Below are 22929 nucleotides of genomic sequence, written 5' to 3'. Positions count from 1 at the left end.
TTGTAAATTGATAGTGATATTTTATTTAATTTTGTTGTGTTTGATTATTGTATGGAGTTTATTTATAATATTATGTAGTGTATGGAGTGTTTAGATTATTTTATGGAGTGTATAAACAATTTCATGAAGTGTTTATGGAATGTGTAGACAATTTTATGGAGTGTTTATGGAGTGTTTATGCAGGTATTATGTATATTGATTATGCCCAATTTTAAGTAGAGGTCATGCCAAATTTTATACAAGTATTATATATATTATACTAAATTTTAAGTAGAGGTTATGCCCAATTTTATGTAAAGGTCATGCCCAATTTTATGTAAAATGTATGTATAATTTTATATACATTTTATTCGATATATATTTTTTGAAAAGTTTTAAATGTTTGTCGAGCTCGAACTCGTTAAGCTCGAGCTCGATAACAATTTTAGGCTCGAGACGAGGCTCGGCTCAAAGCTCGGCTCGAAATATTTAAATCAAGCTCGACTCGAACATAAGCAGGTTCGGGCTCGGCTCGGCTCAATGCCACCCCCAGTGGTAGGTAGGAGTGAAGGCTTAAGTCGTGCAAATTCAACTTCATGGTCAAAGACTTTGAATTTTTGCCTATAAAAATTTACTGTTGTAGGCAAAAATTTCAAACCTTTATCCGCGATAACATCTACTTACCCAGATAATCCCCTAATCTGCTGCAGTTCTATAGAACCATCTATGGCTTCTGAAGTATCAGTCCCAGAATGCGTCCAGAAGCAGAGATATCTTCCCAGGTCAAAATATCCACGGCAATAGCCTCTGATAAAAGGAGACGCCGCTCCATTTTGTTTGATGTACCGTAAATTTCATTAATTTCAGCGATTCGGCGCAGGTCCTGTTCCCACTCCACTTGACTTCCACCACTGTTATGAAGATGAGATTAGAATAGACAAACGAACTGATTATATCCACAAATGGCTGTACCGACGATAAGCTGATCTGTCCTTCCATTTATTGAATGCAGATTTCAAACGTGGTTGTGCTTCTCGCCCAGATGTGTCGGGCATGATACGCCCCTGTAAGTACTTCCATAAGCAGGTATATCTGGTAAGAATTACGGTCCTTTATTTACTCCAGAGACTGTTGAAGCAAGTTGCAAAACAGGAAAAGAAGATGAACGGAATGTTTCTGTGTCGAATAACAGAGTGAAAAATCGTCTTTTCTTTATAGCTGCTTGAATGAAAGGAAAGCAAATTGATTTACTGGGTTTTTCTTTCTTTTCTTGTTTGAATCTCAAGCCGTAGGGAGCATTTGGTTAGTTGGGGGTTGAGGGAGTGCAATAATGGGTTGCCGTCCATTGAATACGAAGAAGGACGACGACTTTGAGGCATCTTGCCATGCAATTGTGTACGTCGCCTTGAGAGAGACTTCCCTTGCGTTTATGGATTTCTCGAATTTATACCTCTTACACTATAAATAGAGTGAGAGGATCCCAACTGAGACAACAAAGCATTCCCTCTCTCGCGGTTTGCTTCTGTTTGCTCGTCTTCAACCTTTGTTTCCCTGAAAGTCGAAAGAAATGGGGAATTTCCCTAAAGGGTTGGTTGCGCTGGGTTTGACTTTGGTGGTTCTGGTGGTTGCTGCTGGCGTAGCTGAGAGTCGGCGGCTTGAGGAAGAAGCCCTCACTGAGATTAGCACTGATGGAGTAGGTGGTGGGGGTGGGTTTGGAGGTGGTGGAGGCTTTGGAGGTGGTAAAGGTGGCGGTGCCGGGGCTGGCTTTGGAGGAGGTAAAGGTGGTGGTGGCTTTGGAGGTGGAGGAGGCGGCGGCGGTTTTGGAGGTGGAAAAGGTGGTGGTGCTGGGGGTGGCTTCGGAGGAGGCAAAGGTGGCGGTGGAGGCATTGGTGGAGGATCAGGTGGTGGCTTCGGAGGAGGCAAAGGTGGCAGTGGAGGAATTGGTGGAGGATCAGGTGGTGGCTTCGGAGGAGGCAAAGGTGGCGGTGGAGGATCGGGCGGTGGGATTGGAGGAGGCAAAGGTGGCGGTGGAGGCATTGGTGGAGGATCAGGTGGTGGCTTCGGAGGAGGCAAAGGTGGCGGTGGAGGAATTGGTGGAGGATCAGGTGGTGGCTTCGGAGGAGGCAAAGGTGGCGGTGGAGGATCGGGCGGTGGGATTGGAGGAGGCAAAGGTGGTGGTGGAGGAATTGGTGGAGGATCTGGCGGTGGGATCGGAGGAGGCAAAGGTGGTGGTGGAGGAATTGGTGGAGGATCAGGTGGTGGCTTCGGTGGAGGCAAAGGTGGTGGTGGAGGAATCGGTGGAGGATCAGGTGGTGGCAAAGGTGGTGGTGGAGGAATTGGCGGAGGATCAGGCGGTGGCATTGGAGGTGGCAAAGGTGGTGGTGGAGGATCAGGCGGTGGCTTTGGAGGAGGCAAAGGTGGAGGTGGAGGAGTTGGTGGAGGTGTTGGCGGTGGCGGAGGAATAGGAGGAGGCTCTGGTGGTGGCATTGGAGGTGGCAAAGGCGGTGGTGGAGGAATCGGTGGAGGCGCTGGTGGCGGATTTGGAGGTGGCAAAGGTGGAGGATTCGGCGGTGGAAAAGGCGGAGGTGGAGGATTTGGCGGCGGCTCCGGAGGTGGAGGAGGTGGTGGCGAGGGAGGTTTTTGAACCTCTGATGCATCATCTGTGCCATGCTGCACGTCTAATGTACCTCAGCGGTCTGAACCCATAAACTCTAGTTAAATAGAGACTAATGAATAAAAGATCTTTAAATCTTTGGCACTCGTCCATTGGAATTCCCTTATCACATCTTTTTGTCTCAATTTTATAAACGACTAAAGTTCTTAACTTATATTGGATATGCTTCTAACGAAGACGCAAGTTATCTCTTATAAATATGAAATATGTTAAATGCCTTTCTTGCATTTGTTCTCGCCTGATCTTCAAGACGCAAGTTCCACTTCATTATCTAAACAGGCTGGTTCGAACAAAACTGTTCGTTGGCTTAAACAATTCTACCTCGAACACCAATACTGTAACTGAGACCAAGAGTTGATTCTCTAACGTGAATCGTTGTCAAACACTCAAATCACAGTTAATTCGGTGTTTAAGCTCGGACAGTGACGAGTCCTCACGTTCACGGCCGCCGCATAAGTGGACTCCTTGATTCGGCAAAAGTTTAATCCCGTCATGCGCCATTAATGTAAAATAGAAGGACGCGACATGTCGACTGAGAAATTTGGAACTCAGAAATCCCATGTAAAACTGTTACTGCATCACTTCAAAAAACAGAAGGAAAGCTCTGCAAATACTACAATCTCTTCACTTTAATATGTTCTCGATATTGAATCCACCTAACAGTTGACAGAAGACAAGTAAGTGAGATGAATATATAAGAACAAGGAAGTATAAGCATGCTTCATCCTGAGAACACTCACAGAAATTCCATTTGTTATCAGTTTAGGACGACGAATTTAAAACCAGGCACTCACCAGCATTCCTGAAGTGTAGGTCTTGATCATCCTTGACACCGACCATCAACCACGGTCTCCGAACAGGGGCAATTTGTCTGGCAGCCTCAATCCTTTCATTCACAGCATTCACGACAGAGGCCTTCGCCGCACGATTATTGCAATCGATTGCAAATTTAATTTATCCAGTTTATACTTGTAACCATTATCCTCTCTTCATTTATATGAATTTAATCGATTGTGTCCCGCCTCCAGCAAGCGTGTAAACGATCGACCACGTTCTAATAGAGTTGCCGAACTTATAGTAAAGCTAGCTCCGCAGATGAGCTTCACCCGGTTCCCGCAGCGCAGCAAGAGGATGTTCGGATATCTGGGCTAGGGCTTTGATGATTCGGCTCCATCGATGATGTTTCTGCAACTGGCTGTGAGAATGAGATATAATTCATTACAACCGTAGCAATTGATGACATTTATGGGAAAAGGGAACACAGAGAGACCTCGTACACAATTGTTGTAAAGCAAGAGAAGAATCAGAAAGCCATTTGTTATCCGTGGGAAGGAGAAGAAGAGGAAGTCGGTAGTACAGAGACGAGAGATTAAACAGAAACCGACACACAAGAGTTGCTCAATCGAAGGATCCGCACCGTCAATAAGCAAAAGCAGGAAATCAACTCTCGCTCTTCGTTTCCGGGTCGAACCCGACAAGGAGAGGGGCACTGTTAGCAACTCTGGCAGACGCAAATTGACAAAATCCAATACGGACAAAATACGCGGTGCTTTTTGCGTAATTTTTTGTGAGTACCTCGAACCTACGAAGACCATCCTCTATTTTCTTGAAATAATCAGAAAACTTTTGTTTTTAAGGAGCTTGTGGTCTGATCAATTGTTCAAAGATTTGGCGATTAAACAATTGAGAGGAGGGAGACAACTCTGCAAGCATCTCACACGGCGCTAAGGAATTTCTGGCAGCAGTCAAATAGCAAAAGTATTTCGTTACAGCAAAACCTTAATAACTTCTGTATAGAAAGCTTAGATGGTGCCCAGTTGGGATTGTAGATTGTGTTTATTTACCCAATGCGAGGCCAGAATCAATGATCCAACTCCTCCATTCTTTGGTTACAAAATACTGTGATGTTTATGAGCTCAAGAACTGGGCTACATTGTTGGGACCTTGAATTGTCCGAAAGATCACCTAAAAAATATGAAACAGACTTGCAGAGTACAATGGCAATGAGGAAAGGAAGAAAAATCCTCGCTGGTCTAGCAAACCGGAAGCCAGTCTTTTCCGTCGATGAAATTGATCGAAAAGAATTTCTCAGCCTCCGCTTCGGTGAGTTGCTTGGACCACGGAACACGTCCGGCGGTTTCTGCTCCTGGTCCATGGCAGTGGTACTCTCCCAGGACTAGATTACTGCAGAATCAAAGATTTCATTAAGCGTCATTAGTTCGTAAGGAACCAATTCCGTCTCACAAAAGAAAAGAAAAAGTGAAGAAATTTTTAAGTCCATTTTGAAATTCTCTAATCTTTATCGGTGGGGATTCCATGGGTGATATGGCCATACTCTACTGTGTCGTCGTAGCTCCAGTTAGTCCAGCCCTCGGGGACGATGGTCTTGGAGAGATAAGTCTTGGCAAAGATAACTCTGGAATGGGCAGCTCTTGCTCGCCCCAAGTAGACGCCTCCAATTCCGTACACCTTCCCCTTCAAGAACACAAAACCTGTTTCTTCATCGGCCTCACCCCTGTACTGCGCCGTGATGGATCCGCGGATGGTGGTTCGCTTGTCTGCAACCACGAAGATCTCGCAGCTCTGCATCCAGAAACCAGCTATAATTTTAGCAGAGCACAACAATCAACCCAGACTTCGTTGATGCATGCTCAAGCGTCTGTTGGTCTTCAAGAATGTACGATGGGGTTATGCGCTCACCTCGAAGATGGATTTGCCATGACCAAATATAAAATCGATGGAACCTGTGATGTAGCAACTCTCATAATAATGTCTGCCTCTGGAATCGAAGAGCGTGTTGTGGGAACTGTAAAAGCCGCAGTGATAGAAGGCAACCTTATCAGCCGCAACATATGCCGCAACTGATCGGTTCTTTGAAGTCCCAGCCTCACCCACTGGGGCGATATTCTGCAATTCAGCACAAGGATGAGTCCAAGGATAACTCACCTTCAGCTTCGGCAATTGACTATATTCGAATTCAACATTTTGGGGGTTTTCAATTTTTCAAATTGCATTGGACCCAGGAGAAAACTTCAACTAGTTCAGGATATTAATGGTGTTCCGTGAAAGGAGAAGAGGCCGAACCTTAAAACTGATACCCCAGGCAACGAAGTGAGGGGACTTCACTGTGAAAGTCGCAGAGTCGTTGTTGTTGGTGGAGCTTTCATCCCATACGATATTGGTCCTGCCCTTCCCATTTCCTCTCATGAATATGTACGGTTTGTTCTCCGGTATTTCGATCTTTTCCCTGTTTTACAGAGAAAAGAGAACTCAGATAATTTCAAGTACTGCTAATACTTGATCATCGGCACCTTCGGAAGATGAAAGAGATCTCAGTTCTAATAATCAAGCCTACTTGTAAAGCCCAGCCCTGACGTGGATGAGAACCCAGTGAGAATTTCCTTCCTGTACTGCGTCAATGGCAGCCATGACCGTCTTGAAATCTCCATTGCCTGATTGATCAACCAATATAGTACGATTAGTCTCGATCTTCGAGGTTATTAGAAAAGAATCTACGCGAAGATCATCGATGCTGCCATTAGCCATGTGAAACGAAGTGAATGTGAGAACAAAAAGCGTCGCCAAGAGAGGAAGAGGCGCGCGTGTCGGCAACGGCGATGATGAGAACGGAGACCGGGACATGTTTGATAAATTTGTTGAAGGGTTGAGATGCTGGTGCTTCTGGGGTGGAGGGTTGAAGGGGGGAGGCTCTTAAGAGAAGATGAGGAAGCCATTAAAGAATGCTATTTTAATTTCTGCTTCGATCAGTTGAGTTTGTTTCTCGTTTTTTTCTGTTACTGAGTCGGATCCTGCAATATGTAGCTGTGGCGGAAGAATTCTCCATGCAAGAGCGCGGGAAAGTTGGCTGGAAGTCTTTCACGCGGAGGAGACACGGCGGCCGTTTCTCTATTTTTAAGCAGCAGGTAACGTGCATGCGAGCCCGTGGAGGTTTCTAGGCCAACGTCCTCCATGAAATCAGGATGTCCACTCGTGTGGGTCTAAGTTTATTTAAACGAACCCGAAACCCGATGTCAAATTCGATTCGAGATAAAAAAAAAAAAATTAATGGATTTGAGCCGGGGTCGCTATTAACAAACCGGTTTGGTTTGATGCCACCCCGGAATGCTAAGAATGGTAGGATTTCCGAGAAAGCCAATCCAGTCCCGTGTGTTTTTTAGGTGGATTTTAAAGATATCTCCCCTTTACCTCTGTCCGACCTCCCTGATGACGGAAATCAGAGGGGGTGGTTGCGACGAATAACTCTCATTCACTCCCCCGTGTCTGCAGTAAAAGACCAGAACCATTTCAGGGTAGTTTTCCCTGTGCCTTGCAGATCCACATTCCGATTCGGTGTCGACCTTGCTGTAAGCGATACAGCAAAAGAATCCAGCCTACGCGAAATCTGGAAGAGGAAGAAGTAGGTGGGGGTTCGATTCCACTGCTGGCTTTGTCGTCATGTGATTTTATATATATGGGCTATGGATTTCACGGTTGCTGCTTGAACACGGAGAGCTGAAATAGGACGAAATAAGAAAACAAAAAAAAAAGTTTCTAATTATCTGCTTCCTCTTCCTGTCGTGCTTTCTCTGTTTGGAGGTATAAAAATTTGCATCATAAGCATCCTGTTTTCCATTTGCGTGTCCTTTCAGTGACTGTTTCAAGTATGGGGCAGCGAGACGCTGGCCAGTGGCCACTGCCATACATGAAAAGAGCCCCGTATTTATTTTTGCCTTCGATGCACGCAAGCAGTGGTTCTGTTTACTTAGAAAGAAAAGATTTTATCTTCTTCTAATTTGATGTATAAATGCCAAAGACAACTGGTTCACCTCACCCAAGAAAGAACAAATCTGTTTTTAGAGGCTTATCAGCTTCTCAGTATGGAGAAGGATCCTAGCCATCAATGGCTGAACCTCGTAAAGGTCACTCTGTAAAAAGAAAAGCTTACTTTTTGCCCTACTGCGGTGAGTTGAGTTCCCTCTTATCTATTTAAGATCTCTCCATTTTCTAGTCATCTCAACAGAGCCGGGAAGCAAGTAGAGCTTCACTGGATGCCAATGAGAAGCACGTTTGTACTCATGTCGCTTCTTCTTCTTCTTCTTCTTCATATCTTTCGGTTGCTTGCGGAAGGAGGTGGGAATTCACTCTCCTACAGTTTCTACGACGAAACATGTCCACAAGTTGAGAGGCTCGTCAGAGAAGGACTGTCTCCCGTTTTTCTCGCTGATCCGACTTCTCCGGCAGCTTTGCTGAGGCTCATGTTCCATGATTGTCAAGTTCAGGTTTCTGTCTGAATCTTTTAGCTTTCACAAACTCAGAAGTGATTAAATAAGTAATCTGACCATGCTGAATCAAAATTCTAAAATGCTTGCATGTTCTTACTTTTGGTTTTTCGATCAGCCTTTGTAACTGAACCTGTTAATATCAAATTCTTTCTAGGTCATTGTCGTTTTTTTTCTCAACTTTTTTTTCCGAAAATGTTGGTCATGCATGTCGAGTGCCGGTCTTGCGTTTCAACCGGCTATCTTAGTCCTAGTTAGGCATTGTTTGTCGGTGCCAGTCTTTAAGGCGTAAGGCTCCTTCGTTATCCCTGGCAACTCACCTGTAACACAGGAGCAATAAATTGTGAAACACCCATCCAGACGAGGACCAAAAGACCATTACTCTCAATCACCTATCGTTTTTGCCTTCGCTTGAATTTTCAATCACCCATTAACGCTCCTGCACAGTACAGTGATGAAGCCATGGGCGTACTCTCATGGTGCCAACTGCTTTTGACTGTACTTCTTTCTCTGAATATGAGATTTTAAGCTTCATCTTCCATCATTGCAGGGCTGTGATGCTTCGATCCTCCTCGATTCACAAGGGGACAATGTGACGTCCGAGATGACTTCTGATAAGAACTTCGGAATAAGGAAAAGAGACGCCATCGGAATGATAAAATCGGTTGTAGAAACCGAGTGCCCCGGACAAGTTTCATGCGCTGATCTGCTTGTACTTGCTGCCCGCGAAGCTGTCTGTGTGACAGGTGGACCCAGGATAAGAGTTCCACTCGGCAGAAGGGATGCTCTCACTGCAAGCTATAAGCTCGCTGATGCTCTTCTCCCTTCTGCCGCCACCGGCGTTGACGCCATGCTCGGTATCTTCACAGACAAAGGAATGAACGCGGAGGAAGCCGTCGCCCTTCTAGGTACTGCTGTCACTTACAGACGTCCTCTCTTGCATTGTTCAATCATCTTCCTGCATCACTGGGGCATTCTTACAATTAGTTATGTTTCTGCAATATTATCAAGTGTTGTCACCTTCGCATAACCTGCTTGTGCAGGCGCTCATACAATCGGAATAAGTCACTGCATCAACATTAATATGAACCGCGAGGATCAACCGGAAGAAAAAATTGGACTGAGATCTCAGTTCCAAAAGTTTCTGAAACTTAGCTGCAGGAAAACGGGTTCACTCGCCAAAACTACCTTCCTCATAAATGATCTAACCAACTTGGTATTTGACAACCAGTACTACCGAGACATAGTCGACGGTAGAGGGTTACTGAGGGTTGACGCAGAGATTTCAAAGGACCCTCGCACTGCTCCAATCGTTGCGGAATTCGCCAGGGACCAGAACTATTTCTTCGAGGTTTTCACTACTGCTTTCATCAAGCTGGCGTCGTCTGGTGTCTTAACTGGAGATCAAGGTCGGGTGGTCAGGAGCTGCAACAGGATTGATTAAGGAAAATTTCTAATTTAAGGCCAGTGATTTGCTTCGTGTTACGAATATGCAAGAATTTACCCTGCAGATCACCTATCGATTGATTCCTCCTTCTCTTACCGAGGTTTCCTGTCTGCAACTCGTCAACAGTAGGGCAGCGAGCATCAAGGAACGAGTTGAATGAGTAGAGTAAGCGAGGTGAGGCGAGGGCACGTCTTGAATGAATTGAATGAGGCGGTTTGGATAAATTAGAAAGCTCCGATTTTTCTAGTACTTATGGAATTCCTATAATATATCCAATAATTGAAATAAGAAAAATAATTTTAGTCCTTCTCATTTTTAGTAGTATAAATTAAAAAATTATAATAATAAATATTATTAAATAATTTAATCTAGAATGAATGTTAAATTTTATTTAAATTTATATAAAATAATAAAAATATTATTTAATTTGAAGTTTATTTATTTTACATAATTCACATAAATGATAAATATGATTTATTATTAATTATAAAATTTTAATAAAATAATAACTTCTTAGTAACTCTAATTAATACTTTATTGTTATAAAGTATTTAGTAATTTGATAAAATATTAATATACTAGCTATAATCATTATTATCGATTTTGATTATCAAATATTTATATAAATTATGTCATAGATTCAATTAACTGTATTAAATGTATATTTTTTATTTTTCAAAAATGTGAATAAGAATTCTAGTTGTCACACTAACTCTGGAACTCTAATTAAGGGCCTGTTAGTGCATAGCGTAAGTGAAGTGTATTTCACTTACGTTGGGGAAAGTGGGCCGAAACCTGTTAGTGCGCCCAGTAAGTGAGGGGGGAAAGTGAAATACAGTCGTATTTCGCTTTCCCCCGTTTTAGACATAAAACGATGGTAAGTGAAATTCGAGGGTTCGAGCTCGGATTTCACTTACCATCGTTCAAATACATCTCGTTGTCGGGGAGAATCAAGGAGGAACCTCTATCGAACGAGGTTTCAGAGATTTTTTTTTCTCTCTCGCAACCTTCGGCTTCTCTACTCTGTTGGCCTCCCTCTTGACCTCCGTCGCAGAGCACGGGAGGCCGAGCCTCTGCCGTAGAGCCTCTCAGCCTCCCTCTCTTCTCCCTCTCGGTGTACTCTTGGAGAAATTAAACCGTCGTAAAAATAATAATTTATATTCTTTATTTATAAAATAATTATATTTACTTATTTAATATATTTATTTTATAATTTTTATATTAATATATTTTAATTATCCCATTGCTATAATTAATTAAACCAATGGTTTTAAATTTTGTGACAATATGTTATTAATTAATAATACATAAAAATACATTATGTTATTGATAAATATATATTTATTTATTATATTAAATTAGTGGTTTTTAATGTTAAAATATATCTTATGTTATTAAAAAATAATTTATTTATTTATTATATTCACTTATCTTTTTTTTTTTTTTTATTTTAGTCGCACGTACTCAGAGGGAGTCTGCAGTACAATCTGCAAGAGCATCATATTATCGAGATGTTTTAACAATTCAGATGTGGCAAAATTATTAACTATTATGTTTTAATGTCACTAAATATTTTTTATGTTGTACTTTTGTATGAACAAATATAATTTTTTTATTAAAAAGGTGATTGTGTTATATTTTTATTATTTTTATTTTTATTATTGCGATATTTGTGTAATTATTTTATATTTTTATATTAAAAAATTAAAATTTGATTACAATATTAATAATATAAAAGTAAGCATTTTTTAATTATTATATTTAATATATTTTATTTATTAAATAATATTAATTTAATTTTATGATAGTCAGATATATCAAAATATTTTATTTAATAAATAATCTATATGCATTTTACACCACACTTTCTATTGTGCACACTAACACAAACAAGTACTTTATACTACACTTTCCATTGCGCACACTAACACAAACAAGTATTTTACACTGCACTTTCCATTGCGCACACTAACACAAACAACTACTTTACATTCCCTCTCACTTTCCCCAGGAAAAGTATTTTTCATTGTATTTCACTTTCCCTTGCAAACTGTTTGATGAGTTCTTGGAGTGCCATTATAACTGCTTATGCTCAAGGTGACCGACCAAATGAGGCGCTATTTTTGTTTGAAGAGATGAAGAGAGCAAGAGTGGAGCCAAATTGGGTGACCATTGTGAGTGTTCTATCAGCCTGTGTTCAACTTGGAGCCTTAGAGCTAGGCAAGCGTTTCCACATGTACAGAGATAGAAGCAAGATGAAGGTAGATTCAGTTATTAGGACTGCTCTCATAGATATGTATTAAAAAAATACATTTATGATCTTTGATAGTTTAACCTCAAAAGTTCTCTTCTCTTGGACATCTATGATTGGAGAGCTAGCTCTAAATGGTCATGGTGATAAAGCCTTGGAGCTGTTTGGTCAAATGGAAATTGCTGGGGTGAAGCCTAATGGGTGTTCTCTGTGCCTGTAGCCATAGGGGTTTTGTGCACATGGGTAGGCATTATTTTGATGCAATGAGAAAAACATAAGGGATCCAGCCTCAAATTGAGCACTATGGTTGTCTGATCGATTCGTCTGGACGAGCTGGCCTTTTGGAAGAAGCACTATCCTTGGTTCAAAGCATGCCCATGAAACCTAATGCAGTCCTATGAGGAATCCTTCTTGGTGTTGAGAATCAACACCAACGGGCCCACCTTTTGTGTTTAAGTGTTGACGCACAGTGCGTCGGGTATAAGAGATACAGTAGGTTAAAAATAAGGGTAATAGAAATGGGGTTATAGCGGCAGTGTATGCGAGAAGAAATAGAGAGGGGGAAAATACGTGAGAGAAAAGAAAAAGGGGAGCTAGGGCAAGAGAAGTGCGTCGCCGGTGCTGGAAGGGAAGGTCCTGCTGTCGGTGTCGTCGCCGTCGTAGTTGCCGCAGAAGAGAGAGCCGCAGAGGCTCGTTGTTGCCGGAACAGAGAACAGAGTGTTGTTTGCTGCTGTTGCCGGAACAGAGAACAGTGTTGTTTGTTGCTGTTGTCGTAGCCGGAGCTCGGGGACCGTTGTCGGAAGAGGTCAGGGTTGGACGCCAACGTTGTTACAGGAGAGGAGAGAGTCGTGGTAGCTCGCCTTTGCTGGGCAGAGGGGTCGAGGAGCGACGTTGCTGTTGAACAGTGTCTGTGTGCATAGAAAGGAGGTTCCCTTTTTTCTCTCAAGTTTTATTTCTGTTAATACTTTGTTTGTGAACTCGATTTTTATATTTTATTATGAGAAAGTAAATTTACCAGATGCTATGGTATGTATTTAGAATGTGGATTGAATAGATTAGCAGAATTGTGGGTGTGTTTGTGAAATTTATTCAACAATTGGTATCAGAACGGGACGGTCAGGGACCGTTATTTTGTTTGGTGAAGGTATCTTGAGGTGTAAACAGTAAGGCACTCTGCAAGGTTGCTGTTATCTGAGGTTGTTGGGTAGAGTAAAGTTGTGCCACATGATGAATGACTTTCATGTGGGTGGAGGAGTCAAGAAGCTCAACCACAAAAACTATAATACGTGGTCAACATGTATTGAGTCTTACCTACAAGGTCAAGACCTGTAGGAGGTTGTTGGTGGCAATGAAACTACACAACCAATGGCAGAGGATGCCAATGGGACCCTGCGGAAATGAAAAATTAAAGCAGGCAAAACAATGTTTGCTTTAAAGACCACAGTTGAAGAAGAAATGTTGGAACACATTCGGGATACAAAAACACCGAAGGAAGCATGGGACATCTTCGCTGTACTGTTCTCGAAGAAGAATGATGTAAGGTTGCAACTACTTGAGAACGAGCTGTTATGAACGGCGCAATGCGACATGACCATTGCTCAATATTTCCACAAGTTGAAGTTGATATGTCGGGAAATTTCAGATTAGACCCAAAAGCTCCCATTGGGGAAACCAGGATAAAGAGGATAATTACCCATGGTCTAAGACCCAAATATCGAGGGTTCATTGCCGCTATACAGGGATGACCGACTCCACCATCAATTGTTGAGTTTGAAAATTTACTTGCTGGTCAAGAAGCCTTGGCTAAGAAAATGGGAGAAGTCTCACTGAAAAGTGAGGAGGAAGCACTCTACACTAGCAAGAGCAGAGGTAATGTCAAGCGATACACTGGTAGTGGGTCTAGAAAGGATGGTGACAAGGTGAAAAGTCACCAAGAAGAGAGAAGCTCTTATCAGAAAAATCACTAAGAAGAGGGAAGCTCTCGTCAAGGGGGAGCTTCGAAGAATCGTGAAAATAATAGAAGGTTTGATGTCAAGTGTTACAACTGCGGGAGGATGGGCCACATAGCGAGAAATTGTTGGTCCCAGAAACAGTCTGTTGAAGGTAACACTGCCACTTACACATCTCCGGAGAAGATTGAAGAGGAGTGGGATGATGAAGCACATTTTGTTATGGGGGAAGAAGAATTAGCTCTCACTGTAACAACACCTGAACAGATAAGTGATGATATGTTGAAGAAAAGGGAAAGAGAAGAGGAATTTGAGAGAGATGAAGAAGGTTTCTTCACAATTGTAGATTTTGTTGAAACGGATGAAGATGATGAGGAGAGTGATGTGAATACTATAGTGGATCAAATTCTTGTGAAGGGATTTGACAGAGTTCGAATTTCTACGTTTTCGGTGGATGAGTGGGACAGTCTGGGGGATCATGAAGATAAGTCAGAAAAAAAAGAAAATGTTGAGTTTAGAGTTACTGACTCTCTATCAATTGCCCAAGAGATGCCTTTTGTCATGGTAACTGAAACACTGAAGCCTACAGCTATTGAGGATGAATTGAAGCTAGAGACGCAACAATCTGATACTTTTGCATGTTCCCAAGGTGTTTACCTTAGTGGAAAGGTTGTGGACATTTTAAATGGTGATAGGGCCCTTGTTGAAGCCACTAGGGTATTGGATAATCATGAGAATGGTGGTGTCAATGCTGAAGCTATTCCTGTTTCTGTCAGTATGTGTGAACTGGCAGATGTTGCAGCTGTCAGTGCCGGAAACAACGATGAGATAGGAAACATGATTGCTGAAGCAATGAGTAAAGTTGGAAGGAAGGGTGTGGTGACACTTGAAGAAGGAAAAAGTGTTGAGAATAGCCTCTATGTTGTAGAGGGAATGCAGTTTGATCGTGGTTATATTTCTCCGTACTTTGTTACTGACAGTGAAAAGATGGCTGTTGAATATGAGAATTGCTAGTTGCTTCTTGTGGACAGGAATATTACCAATGCTAGAGATTTGATCAATGTTTTGGAAGATGCTCTTCGGGGAGGATATCCTATTTTGATAATTGCTGAGGATATTGAACAAGAAGCTCTGACAACCCTTGTTGTGAACAAGCTTAGAGGTGCCTTAAAATTGCTACACTTAAAGCACTGGGATTTGGTAAAAGAAAGAGTCAGTACTTGGATGATATTGCTATTTTGACTGGAGCCACTATGATTAGAGATGAAGGTTGTCTGTCTCTTGATAAAGCTGACAAAGAGGTCCTTGGTCATGCGGCCAAAGTGATGCTCACCAAGGATGCAATCACTATTGTTGGTGATGGAAGTACACAAGAAGCTATATATAAGCGGGTGGCTCAAATCAAGAATTTGATTGAGGTTGCTGAGCAAGAGTATGAAAGAGAGAAGCTCAATGAAAGAATTGATAAACTCTCTAGGCGTGTTTCTGTCATTCAGATAGGACCACAAACAGAAACAGAGTTGAAAGAAAAGAAACTAAGAGTTGAGCGGCCTAGTCCTAAGTATGGCCGTGGTCCCAGCCCATACAGAAGGTCTGAGCCTAGAGGTACTCCTGATGTTGAGAGAGATGAAAGGCCAAAAGATGAGGAGGTCAAGATGTGTGACCGTGTTGATGACACATGATCTAGGCATGAGGGCTGGTGTTGAGGGGGAGTGTTGAGAATCAACACCAGCGGGCCCAGCCCGTGTGGGCCCACCCTTTTGTGTTTAAGTGTTGACGCACAGTGCATCGGGCATAAGAGATACAGTAGGTTACAAATAAGGGTAATAGAAATGGGGTTATAGCGGCAGTGTGCGCGAGAAATAGAGAGGGGGAAAATACGCGAGAGAAAAAAAAAAGGGGAGCTAGGGCAAGAGAAATGCATCGCCGGTGCTGGAAGGGAAGGTCCTGTTGCCGATGTCGTCATCGTCGTAGTTGCCGCAGAAGAGAGAGCCGCAAAGGCTCATTGTTGCTGGAATAGAGAACATAGTGTTGTTTGTTGTTGTTGACAGAACAGAGAATAGTGTTGTTTGCTGTTGTTGCCGTAGCCGGAGCTCGGGACTCGGGACCGTTGTCGGAAGAGGTCAGGGTTGGACACCGACGTTGTTACCGGAGAGGAGAGAGCCATGGTGGCTTGCCTTTGCTGGACAGAGGGGTCGAGGAGTAACGTTGCAGTTGAACAGTGTCTGTGTGCACAGAAAGGAGGTTCCCTTTTTTCTCTTAAGTTTTATTTTTGTTAATACTTTGTTTGTGAACTCAATTTGTATATTTTATTATGAGAAAGTGAATTTGCCAGATGCTATGGTATGTATTCAGAATATGGATTGAATAGATTAGCAGAATTATGGGTGTGTTTGTGAAATTTATTCAACACATAGAAAGGCCGATACAGGAGAGATTGTAGTCAAACACCTTGTTGAGCCCACTCCAACTGATGGAGGTGTTTAGGTGCTATTGGCTAATTTCTATGATTCTATGGAAGTTGGGATGATGCTAAGAAAGTGAGAACATTGATGACATCTAAAGGCATATCAAAGATCCCAGGACAGAGCTTAATTGAAGTTGATGACGTTGTCCATGAATTTTGTGTAGGTGATAAATCACACCCCAGCGCCAAGGAAATATACTTGATTTTAGATGTAATTGCTTCAAGATTGAAACTTGTAGGCTACTTTCCAAATATTGTCCCAGTCTTGTTTGATATTGAAGAGGAAGAGGAAGAGGAAGAACATGCAGTTACTTATCACAGTGAGAAATTGGCAATTGCATTTGGGCTTATCAGCACAAGGGCCGCATTACAATTAGGATAGTAAAGAACCTTAAAATTTGCCAAGATTGTCACTCAGCTGCGAAGCTCATGTCCAGAATTTTCAATCCGGAGATAAATGTTGAGAGACGGAAACGTCTTTCAATACTTCAGAGAAGGATTTTATTTCTTGCAAGGACTATTGGTGAGACAATGGTTCTGAACCGAAGTTTCCTGTCCAATATAAGCTCCCAAATTCTCACTCCAGGATTTATTTCCTCATGGAATGACATTACCAAACTGAACATGTGAGATCTGAGCAGGGTCTGCAAATATCATCCATTGCCACTTGCACCCTCACTAATGAAGATTTGACCAACAGAGCCTATTTTAGCAAGAATATTTGGGCACCATAGCTAATGACTTGAAGAACCAGTGAACCCCTTTGGTGAACCCAACTGACTATTCAACACCAATGCTTCTGTACATGTTACAGTAATTTTAAAACAAAGGTTGCAGTTCATGTGTAAGACCTTGGAAAAAACAAGAAACGAAGTGATATTTGTAATCAGTGCCTTATATTCCAGTTAAAGCAATCTTCTGCCATAGCCGTCTTCTACCACTCTCTCTCTATTAATTTGGTCCGTGTGCAGAAGTCCAAAGGAAGGAGACCATCAAGTGCACTTCAAAGGAGAACATAAAAAATTATGATCTTCGATATCATCGACGTTGATAATAAAACAGATTCATCCCCCAAACACAAGGTATCTCAGAGCAAGAACTTGAGTGACATGTCTACTAATGCCTGAAGAATGCCTCAAGAGTAAAGAGGTATGATGCCCAAGATACAATTAAGAGAGCCTGGTGCCGATCTGCCTTTGTTACTATTTTTGCATTCAAGAAATCAGAAGGTGCTCACATGCCCAGCAAACAACTACCAACTAACAAAATCTAACTCTGAAATGGGCGCACCTACCCTGCCAACAACTACCAGATAAAAACACCAAATTCCTATTTGTTAACCTGATTGAATAGATTAAGGAAATAACTTGTTAAAAACTTTCGAAAATCATAGCAAGTCTTACACAAGTCTGTACTATTGGATGTTCAGTCATGCATCACCAACCGTCCCCGTAGATTCTCACCAGTTTCATTCAATAAGGGAGCTTTTTCATAGACGATAGTGGTAGCTTCTACCTCGTTGGCTTCATTCCTGTAGTTTAATACTACCTTCACCAGGAAAGAGTCCTGCTCTGTTACAGTTAGTTTGCCCATCTACCCTGCTGCCGTATTTAATGGATCTTTTATTTCTTTTTCTATTTTTTCGATTTAGAAGCCAAAGAGAGGAAACTGATGCCAACAGTTGCCAGTTTGCCGAAAGCGCGTGACAGCGAAAGGAGCCGTTGGCTTTGAGAGTTTTTAAATTGTTCTGTTTGTTTCCTGGAGAAAGTTTAGTTTCACTGTAATCTAATCAAATTCAAAACTAACCTCTTCCAAATTTGAAGTTCTGAAACCCGTTAATCGTTGATAATCACAAAATCTGCAGAAACTCGATCTGCATAAAACCTGCAACTCAATTGCGTTCTGAACTGGATAACCCGGATTTGATGATGATTTCGCTAGTCCTTACAAGTGTTCCATATACGACAGGGCAAAAGGGTAGACAGCTGATACCGTTGTGAACCCTTGTCTCTGCTCGTCAAATTTTTAATCTCTCAGGGATGGCCGCTTATTTGTTAATTTTTCCTGGTATTTGACTCTCGAGTCCCGGAACTGTGTCTTCATAATCTTTTCTACTAGGTACAGTTCAAACCTCTTGCTTTCTTTGGGGTCTTCCATCCTGGATCTGTCTGTTGCTTTCAGATTTCCTGCACGAGGGTAATGGATCTTTCAGTTTGTTAAGGAATTGTTACAAAGATCTTGAATTTATTAATGGCGAAGGAGCTTTTTAAAAACCGATCTTGCAGTTGGTCTTTTGCTATTTCAGCACAAGCGTCTCGGTTGCGACGAAGATGAAGGTCACTCGCATTACCGCTACATTTAATTTTGGGCTTTTTGTCTTGAACCCTGTTGCGCAAGGTTCAAGCTTCGGTAACTTTCCTGGTGTGAACCTACTTATACCTCGCCCATTCTTTCTTCCTTCATCCGCTTGTACTTACGCTCTTAGTCATGGCTCTCTTCTGTCGTTTCAATATCATCCCCGCGTTTCTTTCGGCCATGGTGGGGTTTTCTCTGTTTGGATCATGCTCTGCAAATGACCTTCCTGCTTCGTACGTCTTTGGAGATTCACTTGTCGACAGCGGAAACAACAACTACCTAGCTTCGCTCTCAAAAGCCAACTACGCCCCGAATGGGATTGATCTCCTACCGTATCGAATCCCGACGGGTCGTTTCACCAATGGCAGAACTATTCCAGACATTGTAGGCAAGCTTCTGTAACTTCTGCTTCTTCCATCTCTCGTTCTGTTTCGGGTTGCCATTCTTCTCTGTTGCTTCTTCTTACTCTCTTTAAACATGATTAAGCAGGTCAAGAGCTTGGTTTTCCACATTTCATTCCTCCTTACTTGGCTCCAACAACTGCCGGAGATACAATCCTTACTGGGGTTAATTACGCTTCTGGAGGCGGCGGCATTCTTAACGAAACAGGACATATTTTTGTAAGTTTCGTTCTTCAGAACTTGCTTGGAAGAACTTCATGGCACTGTGCTTACTGTCATTGTCGTAACTGTGTATTAGGGCGGTCGGCTGAACATGGACGCGCAGGTTGATAATTTTGAGAACACGAGGCAAGAGATAATCTCAATGGTTGGACCACCGGCACCTTCCAAATTGCTCAAGAAGGCTCTCTTTTCCGTAGTGATTGGCTCGAACGATTTCATCAACAACTACCTCACTCCCACAGTATCGGGACGTCAGAGAAAATCGATACCGCCGGAAAAGTTCATAGGGTCCATGATTTCAAAATTCAGACTCCAAATAACGGTGTTTCCTCGATCTCCCTCTCGTCTCTGTTCATTTCTCTGTACTAGCAGCTCTTCGTTCATCTGATATCTTTTCTGCTGTAATTTCCTCGCAGAGACTGTACAAGTTGGAAGCCAGGAAACTCGTGATTGTGAACGTAGGACCCATTGGTTGCATTCCATACCAAAGGGATATGAACCCAAACGCAGGAGAAAACTGCGCCACCCTCCCTAATCAACTAGCCCAATCCTTCAACAACCAGTTGAAGAATCTAGTCGCAGAACTGAGCCAAAACCTCAAAGAAGCATCGTTTGTGTACGTAGATGTATACAATATTGTATCAGATATCATTCAAAACTACTACAGCTACGGTATTACCAAAATTGCAAAAATAAACTTTTTTCTTTTTCTTTCGTTCCCATTACGATCCATTTACCAAAATCTTCGTTTTTGCAGGATTTGAAAATGCAAACTCCGCGTGCTGCCATTCCGCCGGAAGGTTTGGCGGTTTGGTGCCGTGCGGTCCCACGTCGTCTGTTTGTGTGGACAGGTCCAAGTATGTCTTTTGGGATGCCTACCACCCTTCGGACGCCGCTAACATCATCATCGCCAAGCGACTGGTTGATGGAAACTCGAAAGATGTTTTCCCCATGAATGTTCGTCAGCTTCTGCAACTTTGACATCAGGGAAAGGCGGATTGGAAGGCCTGATCAGAGAAGCAAATGCATCCGATCCTTTTTACTCTCATTATCATTTTAGCTATATATTCTAAACAGACAATGTAAGTCTTAAACATGAATTTCTAATACAATATGAAATTCATTATAAATTAAACGGAAGATAAATCATACCTCCGTCCATACGCTTCAAATTCCTTCGCTTCTGTTTTCTCGGTGCTTCCGATCTCTTGGCACTCAACGGCGATGGCACTGAACTGAAGGGAATGAGAGTGACGAGACAGGGGACCGTAAAACATATCTTAACCGAAAACCAACCTCCCATCAAGGTTCATGGTTTCGTGTTACCGAGGGAGTTGCAACTGTCGGAAGTTGCAACTGCCAGAAGTTTGAGACCACGTAATGAGAAAACCGTTTCTCATAAAAACGGTTTACATTCTCCCACTTGGTCCAAACTTCTAATATAATCTTAAACCCATCGATAATCTGAATTTAAGTAATAAATACATGAATCATGGCGATAGGTCCTCTAATGACGAGTATTATCTTCCATGTATTACTATGTATGTATTACTTATACTTTATGAATAAACCCTATGTTTACTCTTGGTCCAACACAGATGAATTTTCTCACAATTAAAGTGCACATAAATATGAGAAAAAACATCACATTAATTTAAGAATTTCACTGAAATAACATTGTTCATACAATGAAAAAATTTACATAATGGAACCAAGTCTCATATTCACAACATGATCCTTGAATTTAAACGGTGGCATGCCCTTAGTCAAAGGATCTGTGATCATAAAGTCAGTGCTGACGTGCTCAATGACCACTTTCTTTTCTTTAACACGTTCTCTTATGGCCAAAAACTTAATGTCGATGTGTTTACTTCGACTTCCACTTTTGTTATTCTTGGCCATAAAAACAGCAGCTGAATTATCGCAATATATTCTTAATGGCCTAGAGATAGAATCCATAATTCTAAGCCCAGAAATGAAACTCTTAAGCCATACACCATGTGAAGTCGCCTCAAAACAGGAAACTAACTCGGCTTCTATAGTCGACGTGGCGGTCAAAGTCTGTTTGCACTCCTCCATGATATTGCTCCACTGGCCAACAAGAAAATGTATCCTGATGTTGATTTGCGGGAATCAACACAGCCAGCAAAGTCAGAATCTGAGTAACCAATGACATCTAAATTGTCCGTCCGCCTATACATCAGCATGTAGTCTTTGGTTCCTTGAAGGTACCTCATGACTTTCTTTGCAGCTCTCCAGTGGTCTAACCCGGGATTACTCTGATATCGCCCCAACATCCCAACAGCAAATGCAATATCAGGTCTTGTACAGACTTGAACATACATTAGGCTTCCAACAGCAGAAGCATATGGAATGTCCTTCATTTGTTCCCTTTCAAGGTCGTTCTTCGGGCATTGGTTCAAATTGAACCTATCACCCTTCACAATGGGAGCTACACTTGGTGAACAACTTTTCATCTGAAATCTCTCTAACACTGTATTAATACAGGTTTCCTGAGACAAACCTAAGATACCTCGAAATCTGTCTCTATGAATCTTAATGCCAATGACATAAGATGCTTCACCCATATCCTTCATATCAAAATTGTTAGAGAGAAATTGTTTCACCTCATGTAGAAAACTCTTATCATTGGTTGCTAGCAAAATGTCATCCACATATAAAACAAGAAAACAAATTTTACTCCCACTGACCTTCTGGTATATACATTGATCCATAATGTTTTCTACAAACCCGAATGAAGAAATTACATTATGGAATTTCAAATACCATTGGCGGGATGCTTGTTTTAATCCATATATTGACTTTTTTAACTTGCAAACCAATTGGTCACCATCACTAGAGGGGAATCCTTCAGGTTGTTTCATGTAAACCTCCTCCTCTAGATCTCCATTGAGAAATGCCGTTTTCACATCCATTTGTTGCAACTCTAAGTCAAAATGGGCTACTAATGCCAAAATTATGCGCAAGGAATCTTTCTTAGATACAGGAGAAAAAGTTTCCTTGTAATCGATTCCTTCTTTCTGAGTGAATCCCTTAGCAACGAGTCTTGCCTTGTATCGCTCAATGTTGCCTAATGAGTCTTTCTTTGTTTTAAAGACCCATTTACATCCAATGGCTTTAAATCCACTAGGCAACTCAACAAGATCCCAAACGTCATTACTCTTCATAGAATTCATCTCTTCCTTCATGGCATTGTACCATAATTCTAATTCTTTGCAACTCATGGCTTCTGAAAAATACATAGGATCATTTGCGGTTCCAATGTCAGATTCTTGCAGATACACTATATAATCATCAGGAATTGCTGATCTCCTGAGTCTAGTAGATCTTCTTAATGTAGAACCATCATTTTCCTGAGAATTAAGTGGTTCAACTAGTTGTTCAAAAGTGTTTGGCAACTCTTGAAGAACTTGATCTACTGGAATGTTGTCAGCAATTTGTAGAACTTCAATGATTGATTGTTCAACACCAGTTTGTACTTGAGGGGTGCGGTGAACAATAACCAATCTATCACTTGAGGTGGAAGGTTGAGATTCTGAATAATCCTTCTCAAAAACTATGTTCCGAGTTGGATTCCTCCCACTGATCAAGTCATTTTCAAGAAATTTGGCATTTCTTGATTCCACTATCCTAGTGTTGTGAGATGGACAATAAAATCTGTAACCTTTAGACCTTTCAGCATATCCAATGAAATACCCACTAATGGTCCTTGGGTCCAACTTCTTTTCTTGTGGAATATAAATTCTCACTTCAGACGGGCATCCCCAAACGCGCATATGTCGCAAACTCGGTTTCCAACCTTTCCATAATTCAAATGGCGTTTTTGGAACAGCCTTGGTTGGAACTCGGTTTAATATATACACTGCCGTCTTAAGTACTTCAGG

At 41.8% G+C, this 22929-nt stretch overlaps 4 protein-coding genes across 5 annotated transcripts; 3 read left to right on the top strand and 1 right to left on the bottom strand.

Moving 5' to 3' along the window:
* Positions 1-1475: 1475 nt before the first annotated feature.
* On the top strand, positions 1476-2759 carry LOC137957063 (glycine-rich cell wall structural protein-like). Its single transcript, XM_068804764.1, has one exon. The coding sequence runs from the start codon at positions 1547-1549 to the stop codon at positions 2621-2623; it is 1077 nt and encodes a 358-aa protein (XP_068660865.1). The 5' UTR covers positions 1476-1546; the 3' UTR covers positions 2624-2759.
* Positions 2760-4535: 1776 nt separating this feature from the next.
* LOC137957246 (probable pectinesterase 67) lies at positions 4536-6519 on the bottom strand. Its single transcript, XM_068804992.1, has 5 exons — positions 6009-6519; positions 5738-5900; positions 5354-5560; positions 4989-5236; positions 4536-4837 (listed from the first exon to the last, which is right to left on the bottom strand). Exons 1-5 carry the CDS (start codon positions 6293-6295, stop codon positions 4687-4689), a joined length of 1056 nt encoding a protein of 351 aa, XP_068661093.1. The 5' UTR covers positions 6296-6519; the 3' UTR covers positions 4536-4686.
* Positions 6520-7535: 1016 nt separating this feature from the next.
* On the top strand, positions 7536-9603 carry LOC137956904 (peroxidase 29-like). 2 transcript variants are annotated; one of them, XM_068804570.1, is made up of 4 exons: positions 7536-7614; positions 7781-7932; positions 8483-8840; positions 8976-9603. In XM_068804570.1, exons 1-4 carry the CDS (start codon positions 7554-7556, stop codon positions 9374-9376), a joined length of 972 nt encoding a protein of 323 aa, XP_068660671.1. In that variant the 5' UTR covers positions 7536-7553; the 3' UTR covers positions 9377-9603. The 2 variants fall into 2 exon arrangements, with proteins under 2 accessions (XP_068660671.1, XP_068660670.1); XM_068804569.1 differs by lacking the exon at positions 7536-7614 and having other exon boundaries at positions 7663-7932.
* Positions 9604-18533: 8930 nt separating this feature from the next.
* Positions 18534-20005, top strand: LOC137956722 (GDSL esterase/lipase At4g16230-like). The gene is made up of 5 exons (XM_068804314.1): positions 18534-18789; positions 18891-19021; positions 19101-19346; positions 19441-19696; positions 19782-20005. The coding sequence occupies exons 1-5, from the start codon at positions 18534-18536 to the stop codon at positions 20003-20005; spliced, it is 1113 nt and encodes a 370-aa protein (XP_068660415.1).
* Positions 20006-22929: the final 2924 nt, after the last annotated feature.

This window comes from Aristolochia californica, unplaced genomic scaffold (assembly GCF_029961685.1).
Source record: "Aristolochia californica isolate CCGP_79_NKW_82.1479 unplaced genomic scaffold, dmAriCali1.0.hap1 SCAF_2, whole genome shotgun sequence".
Classification (NCBI taxonomy): domain Eukaryota; kingdom Viridiplantae; phylum Streptophyta; class Magnoliopsida; order Piperales; family Aristolochiaceae; genus Aristolochia; species Aristolochia californica.
Note: the sequence above shows the minus strand (reverse complement) of the source record. Positions and strands in the feature narration are given on the sequence as shown.